The 8,605-nt window shown below is 39.4% G+C and overlaps 1 protein-coding gene across 1 annotated transcript in view; it reads right to left on the bottom strand.

The window, feature by feature from the left end:
* Window positions 1-949: 949 nt before the first annotated feature.
* Window positions 950-8,605, bottom strand: part of tgfbr3 (transforming growth factor, beta receptor III) — an 87,148-nt gene continuing 79,492 nt past the window's right edge. The window contains exon 17 of the mRNA XM_034710216.1: window positions 950-6,701. Coding sequence (XP_034566107.1) covers window positions 6,580-6,701 — 122 coding nt within the window. The 3' untranslated portion in view covers window positions 950-6,579. The remainder of the gene's footprint in view (window positions 6,702-8,605) is intronic.

Raw genomic sequence — 8,605 nt, 5'->3', positions numbered from 1 at the left:
GGGCGTGGTCAGAGAGAAAACAGAGTGTTCTGAGAAGGAATGAAGAAGAGGGTTTTTCAGGCAGACCAAAATCTGATTTCAAAGTGTTTTTTGAGCATAAACTTTAAAGACATGTTTTGGGGACCTCTTAGACCAATATATATTGATGAAAAAAGCGTGATATGTCACCTTTAAGATGAACCTTACGTCTCTGTGGTGAAACTAAACAATGACACTACTTAAGTTACAAACTAACTAGTTTCAACGTATGGTTTAGTGTGGACTTTACACCCTGACTTAGGACACAACACACAGCTGGTGCAACAGGCTGCAGATCACTTTGTCCACAAAGGCGCCAAAATTGTCTTTGAAAGAAAGTTTCTCACAGAAGCTTTAAATTACAACATTTCAAATTTGTATTAAAGATGATAACTCACACTTTGTAGCTCATACTTCATTATGTACTTGAGTCCCTAAATTATATAGAGGTTTATATCAGATTTGAGTTTCCAATGGTTTTAAGTGGAGTCAGAAGTTTTCGTGACATGTTGACCATGGACCCAAACGTGAGCTGGCATTAAACAGGCTGCTTTCCTGTCTGCCCTTGGCCTCCTTCTCTATACTGCCATAATCTCAGAGACTTCCAACTGTCGTTCAGCACACACTGCTTACAGCTGGTCTCCATGGAGCTCTAATCAAAAGCAAAGCAAAGGCAGTGGGGGAGGGGGAGAGGTATGGACTCATGCAACGCACACATCACAGCAAAGAAAAAAAAAATCCACATGGTCCGTATCAAGCTATGAGCTCACCAGAGACGAGTCATGACTTCACCCAGCAGAGCCAAACCTAACACATCATTATTACAGCTCATTCTTGTAAACCAGATCCATACAGGAGGTTTCCCCACCCACACATGGGGTCCCCCATCCAGCACCCTCTGAGTGGCACAGAAATCACCAATAAACAAGTGTTGTAAAATATGATGAGAATTTATTGGACATAATGGGTATACACATATCATGCATATTTACAGCATATATCAAAGGTTTAAAAAGAAAAACTCATGATAATAAAAGGATAATCAAAGTTTACACATTTACAAAATGCCCAAATAAGGCAATCTTGGCATCACGGTGAAGCTCAAAATCTTCATTGATTGATTTGAGATTGACAAAAAAAAAGTAAAACTGCAACAAGAAGGGCCCAAAAATCATCCACCAGCAGTGTCATCTGTTATAGCAATTTGTTGAGCTCAAACATAGGCACAGAAAACACTCACACACACATATGAATACACACTTAATACACAAATTACACATTCATATAACAACATGAGGTAGTCAAATGGTTCAAAAAGATACAATCAACATCTCGAATTATGGATTGTGCTCGATTTACAGCTGTTCTCAGATCAGCAAAAACTGTAAGTCTCAAAAAGAGTACACACACTTTCAATAAGGCTCCTTTTGTGCCATACAGCATCATGATGTCATCTTATCTTTACTTACTTTTACAAATTCTTACAGAGGGAGAAGTTGTGGAGCCTTTCCCAGCATGCACTGAGGCAAAAGCAGGGAGGAATGTTTGAAAGGGAACTCTCATGGACTGTAACGTTAGCTTGAGTGAAAGAATATCCCCCAATTATCTCAAATGAGAAGATTAGATCCAGAACATAACTTGAGGCTCAGCCACTTAACAGCGCGACACGAGGGGGTGGAGGAGATAATTACATATGGGAGATGGATTCACCACAGTCGATAAGGGAAACCTCAAAACTACAGGAACGTCAGAAAGTCTTAATCCCACAATGACCGCTGATTATAGGCTGCAGCACATTTCAGCTTGGTGATACACAGATCCTGACTAAGTATTTTCTGTGTACAGAGGGATGCAGTGTTGTTGTTCACAATAGTGCTGCATGATAACAGCACCGGGGCACTATCTATCACTGCTGTATATTTACTGAGAGCTTTACTGAATAGAGGTTTCAGCAGGGTTTTTGGCACGGACGCTCCTGGCAGCAGGCCTGATAAAACAAACAAGCTCTAATGTTGCTGTAAGACCGAGTGGTTCCAATGCAACTCAATAAAAATCATTTCTCAAGTGTTATTGAAAACAGTTTCGTTTCCAGAGACAAATGAAACGGCTGGATTTTCTCCATCCTCCATTGTAACTGAATACACACACATTATTATATATTCCCTTTTCCTTTCGGTTGAACTGCTTCCATTGGACGTTTTTGCCTTGATTTCATTTAGTCATTATTTGTAGGGGATCTTGTGATTGCTGTGACAACAGGAGGACCTAAACAAGTTTGTTATCTGGGTATTGTTGTATGACTTAATAGTAACCAGATTGTGTGGCTCAGTGTTTGTTTACAATAACCCACGGGTAGAGAATGAACAATTTAACTGCATGGGTAGAAAAAAATGGTAAATATTGCTGTGAGGGGGGTTGTAGGGGAATGATAGAGTGGAGAAAGGTTAGCCTATCATACAGTATTTCCATCCCCAGAGAGTAAACATCCTTTTTATCTAGCCTCTGTAGAGAAAGAAGTTAGCTTGGCTAACGTCAATGTTAGGCTCTGTGGCAAGTGAGCCAAAGCCATTTGTTAAATTAACATTTGTGTCAATTCAAAAAAGTCCACTGTCATTTTATCATCAGTGTCCATCATTAAGGAGCATCACCAAATCTATTTGATAATTTTTAAGGTCTGAATGTTGTGATAAATTAGGCTAATGCTACCTCCAGTTTTGAAAAACAGCCAATGCAGAAGTGCAAAAACCTGCAGTACCTCGAGTGTTCACAGGTGGCTCACTGCAAAAACCAAGGAAACCTCATTGTTTCAGAAAACTCCACAGGTTTACAACTGGTACAAAAACAGTTTCTTTGGATGTTGAAACTGCACTGTGGCTGAATGTTTTCACAACACATCTGTTTTGTTTATATAAGACTACGAGTTATGCATAACTGGACATAATTAGGGGTGTGCTTGATTAGAGTGACACTTTGTAGCTGTTTGCCATGCGGTTAGGCTATGGCTTCAACTTGGCCTCTTTGCATGTCTCCAGAGCGAGCCTGAAGTTAGTTGGTGTCAGCATCCCAATATGATGACCACCATCTCTGGGCTTCTTAATGCCTTTAGAGAAACCAACGGGTGACGTTACTGAGACTGCATCCGTGTTTAACACGATCTGTGGTCTGAGCCGGTCGGCAGTAAAATGATCAATAAAGCAAAGGGAAATAAACACATGCTGGACAGTCATTTCAATCAGGCCACCCTTCTTAAAAGCACCACTCTAAACTTTACAGATAGAGTTGGTAAGGCCTGAACAGCTCACAAATTCAAATAGTGTTATCTCCCATGTGTCAATGGTTATCTCCACCTGCCAAGTGTCTACCCAGCACTGCTCATAGATGCTCCAACATGCTCACACCATGTTAGAGATATAGATCCATAAAATGTAACATTTTGATAACATCCAATTTAGGTACTTCACATGAAAATATTTGGTATTATGTAAAATGTTTCTACTTAAGAAACAGTAATCAATCTGCGTCAACTTTGGGGTGGGAAATCTGAATTTAGATTATCATTTGAACAAATCAAAAGGAGCTGTAGTTCATGTACAGAAGAAGGTAATGTCTCTTTGGGGGCATTTCCATCAAATATTCTCACATGCTCATTGCAAGTTTTATGACACATGATTCAATTAGCAACTTTAATAGAAGTTCATAGCATGTCAGTGCAGCTTTATTTGTTAATTAAAACTTGATGGAGCTGGAAATCATCCGCCTTATGTTTTTAAAATCAGTAAAACAGGCTCAAAGAGGGATTCTTTAGAAGCATCAGAATAATTCTGAGTATTTAATTTTCAACAGAGTGTCATAAAACAAGTGATGATGCCTGAATGAATGAAGTAAATGAATCCCCTAAGAAACATGTCTGCTGTATGAGCATATCCATAAAATTCACAGTACTTTCACACACAAGACGATAAATTTCTCTTGGTAAATATATTCCAAAATATAATTCTATACACAAATATATATATTTTTACTCTGTTCCCTCTGTAGAAAGCTTTATACATGTTTACATAAAAGAATGAAAAGTTGAGATATCATACATTCTGTTTTTCTGATGGTTCAATTCTTACAGGGAAACTTCCCTCCTCAAACTCAGAGGGCCCACAGACGGTCTGATAGAAACACAAACAAGATAAAGAAAGGCACGACAGCAAACATTCATCTGATTCTGAGACGGTGGGGTAGTTGTGGTGTTGCAGTTTTAAAAAAACATAATAATATACGAGTATGTCCGTTATAATGAGCTTCAGCTACAGCTTATTAACACTCTCAGTGCCAAGATTTATATAAAGAACAGGATTAGAAAACACACTGTACAGATAACTTTATAACATAACAAGACCTCTAAACCTCTGCTTCCATCAGGCAGCTAACTAAATGTTAAATGTTCTGAAACGTTTCGTTAAATAATCAACAATAATTTCCCTTACGGTCACTTATGGGACTAACATGCTAATATTTCTTTAGTAATGTTTCTCTAATTTGTGGATTTGCTTTTATCTCTTTTTAATAATATCATTGAGAGATGATCTAATAGTATTTTATATTATTTAATAAGAATTTTATACATAGAGATTCATTTTGAAATAAATTGTCCTAAATAGGAATACATAGTGGAAACAAAACCGCATCAACGTTACTAATCTATAATTTTACTTGATGTCCTTAAATTAATCCCTAGTCTGTCATTCCACACTTCTCATAATAAACTAACTCGCACAAAACAAATCCTATCTCATCCAGAAGTACAGAAACAGAATCTGCACGTACTTCACCTCATTTGTGATATTTACACACTTACAAAAATATACAGGTTAGAACAGAATAGTTTAACATTTTAGGAAATATGCCTGTTCAGTTAATTTTCTAGATTGTAATATGATAATTGATACCACTCTGATGTCGGAGTGAGAATGATCCAAAGCCACACGATGGTTAGCTAGCTTAGCCTAAAAGCTGTAAGCAGAGGGAAACAGCCAGCTCAGAGAAATAGTTTCAACTGCCCTGAATTACCAAATTGTCTTTTTTACATTTATTTTCAGCAAAATATCAAACGTTAATCTGTTTCACAGGTGTTGGTAGTTTTGTTTTGAGCTTCAGAAAGAGCCTGGTGCAAAGCTATTAGCCTAGCATGAAGAAAACGTTAGCTTGCTCTGCTGTGTCCGTGGTTTCTGGGAGGGTTGTAATTTCTTGAAAGAACTATAAATTCCACTCTGTGATTTATGAAGCACCCTTTGTGCTGCAAATTCATCTTTCATGCTTTGGGCTTCTTTCCGAGCGGTTTCCTTTGGCTTCAGGTTTTTGTGCTAAGCTAGGCAATTAAGATGGGTGATATGACAGCTCTCTGTAAGTGAAGCCAGAACATATGGAGCTCCTCCTACTGGCTGGCTGAGGTATAAGTCATAATAATGTCCTCCTCTATGTTAACAGACTTGAGTGGGGCGAACTATAAAATCAAAAATGGTATTGTATTTTGGTTAGCAGAAGAGGCGGGACATAAATAGAATGGCTCAGCCAGCTGGTCCTGACTTTACAGACTCTGGCTCCAAATGAAGTCAGCAGCGCAATATGTCAGCACTGTTAGTGGGGGGGATTTTGGCTTCACTTTTTTTAAACTGGAGAAAGTGAAGAGGTGCCATCCATCTTTATATACAGTCAATGTGCCAGGCTTTGACTCAACACAAAGAGATGAGAGTATCAATCACATTTACCAAAATATTAAAATATTCTGTTTTCAAAAACTACTAAAGGGAACGCATAATGCCCCTATGAAGTTTATAACATGAATGAAACTGAGTCTCAGACCCAGGTCTACTGAAGAGCTCTACTAAAACTACTGAATAGCAATGGAAAGCAGACACCTACATGTGTTCTTTCATTAATAGGGATGTATCAGCAAAGTGATTATGTTAAAATACATCTTTTATTAACTTGTCTCTTCACATTTATCTGTCACATTATTTGGTGTTTACTCTTCTGTATACATTCAATAACTACACTTTCTTTATAAAGCCGTCACCTCTCTTTCTGAGAAGATGACGACTTGCGTTTGTACTGCACTTCTGTCCGCATGTTTTTAGTGGTTGCTTCGCTCTTTTGCCCCTTTAAGGTCAGCATGTCATACAGTAAGTTTAAGACCAGCCATCACCATCTCACTTACTAATACTGACATCTCTGCTGCCTGACTGCTGTCTATGCTCTCCGAGTACACCTGCTTGTTATAAACAGCCTAAATCCAACCATGTATGGTCAAAACAAAAGGCTGTGTTGGGATTTAAACAGCATTAAGATTAGAAAGATGCCTGCATGTGTTTCTTTACGTTGGGGGCAGCACTTGGTTGAGGTGGCACAAAAGGGATCTACAAAAGGACCAAAGGTGTTATTATTACTAATATTATTTTCAATCATACTTAATAACGTCTGACTGCATAATTCCTTTCATGGAAGGAGATGAGCACACCAGTCCCCGTGAACGCAGACCCCTCCGGTGCCTTGGCAGGGTCTCGTCCTGGGCTACGCTGTGCTGCTGCTGGAGCAGGGTGTGCTTTGTGTACTACCGATACTGTGGGCCGCGCTGCTGTTCTCTGAGGCAGGCTGAGACTTCTGGACCTGCTGTGTGGCTGCAGCTGCCTCGCCTAGAGAGAGAGAGAGAGAGAGAGAGAGAGAGAGAGAAAAGAATGATATTAATGAAAGGCAGACACAGAAAGGAGCTTGACAAATAGTTTGGTTTAGAGGTACTAATCGCTCTCCTCTAAAACGCTGTAGCCTCCATTATTACTCTGTTCTCCTACTGCAGATATTCACCAGGTCTGAACACACTTTAAAAACACATTTAACACTTTCTAAGACTTGAACACAGATGTTTGCACATAGAATGACTGATATAACAGCAGCTTATGACTTCATTTGCACCATTCATTTTTTAATTACCAGTGGAGCCTCAGCAATATGATTTATATTGGGAGTGGACAGCTTTAATTCCCTTTGTTCCGAGTTTGAGGATTTCTGGCACATCTTACAAGTTGCATCAAAGTCATTTACTGGGACAGAAAAATGCTATCGATACTTTTTATCCTGAAGCCTATAGTGTTGTAGTCAAGACCACATTGACCAAGACATGTTCGAGACCAGGATGCACCGAGAACAAGACAAGACAAGACAAAGACATTTAGGGATCAAGACGGAGTCAACACCAAGACCAAGGCAGGGCAAGACGGAAACAAGACCAAAACCATATATATCATCATCATTATGAGAGTTAACAAAATAAATGACTTCTGTTTGTTTTATTTAAGTTTGCTTAAAATACACAGACTGTATAAAATATGGACGTAGTATCCGTGACGTCACCCATCTGTTTCTGAAGCGCTGTTTCGAGGCCAATCGGCGGTGGCAGCCATATTGCTGCTGTCGAGCGATTGTGACGTAAAGAGGTGGGCTTTGAGCCTCCTAGCCAACAGCTACAGTGTTCCCGCCTGTAAATCAAGTCAGCTGTGCCTCTCATTGGAGGACTCGTAATCTAGATATCTTCGAAATTGCCGCGTTAGAGAAAAAATCACGCCCTATACAGTGTGTGCCGATCAAGAAATGAGCTATCCAGACTACACTCGTCTTTTGTACCAGGCTGAAATGTTCATTTCGGCTGTAAAGATCGGCTTTTTTGAATTGGTGTGTATGTGGTTTCCGGTACTTCCGGAGCCAGCCTCAAGGGGATCCACAATGAACTGCAGTTTTTAGCACTTCCTCATTGGACTCATATTTTTAGCCCAGAGGTTGCCGCTTGTTTAAATACAATCGAAAGCAACAAACAAGGTTTGGTTTTGTCTTTGTTGCCTTTCTTTTGATGCACTGTGAGAGAGTTTATTGCTTAATTAAACCACTAAGCAGACATCTCTGGTCGTGGGCACAGTCTCTCCTCCTGTCATCTGTCTCCATTCATTAACGCCTGAGTGCAGGGGGTGGGTCACTCACCGTAGTCCCACGAAAGTTGTGGCTGTAACAGGTGGGATAAAGAATTAATGAATTGAGAAAGGGGGGTGGGCTTCCTCTCTTATCACAGTAATGACAGGGACACAGAGAGCATCAGTGGTGGTCTCGACCAGTCTTGATATAAAATATGGAGTCCGCCCAGTCAGAGACCAAGACAAGACAAAGTAAAAATGCTTTTGATTCTGAGATGAGACAGAGACCTTAAATAAGCGGTCTCGAGACTGGTCATGAGTATTACTCAACTCAACTTTATTTATATAGCACCTTTCATACATAAAAACATGTAGCCCAAAGTGCTTCACAGACTACAACACTAGAAGCCTTTGATCCCTGATCTTACTTTGCTGTATCAAGCTAACTTAAGGTTCTCTTTCCTCTCATTCATTTGCAGTTTGCAAATTGAGAATACCCCATATATTCTAAGTTATCTGAATGTGTTCACAAAAAAGAAGGATCAGTCTTCCTTTGTAAATATCCATAGGAGATCCAATGAAAGACAATACTAAAGTTGAAAAAAAGTTTGAATCCCAAGTCTTTGTGCAGATTGATA

This window comes from Notolabrus celidotus, chromosome 2, assembly GCF_009762535.1.
Source record: "Notolabrus celidotus isolate fNotCel1 chromosome 2, fNotCel1.pri, whole genome shotgun sequence".
Taxonomy (NCBI): domain Eukaryota; kingdom Metazoa; phylum Chordata; class Actinopteri; order Labriformes; family Labridae; genus Notolabrus; species Notolabrus celidotus.
Note: the sequence above shows the minus strand (reverse complement) of the source record. Positions and strands in the feature narration are given on the sequence as shown.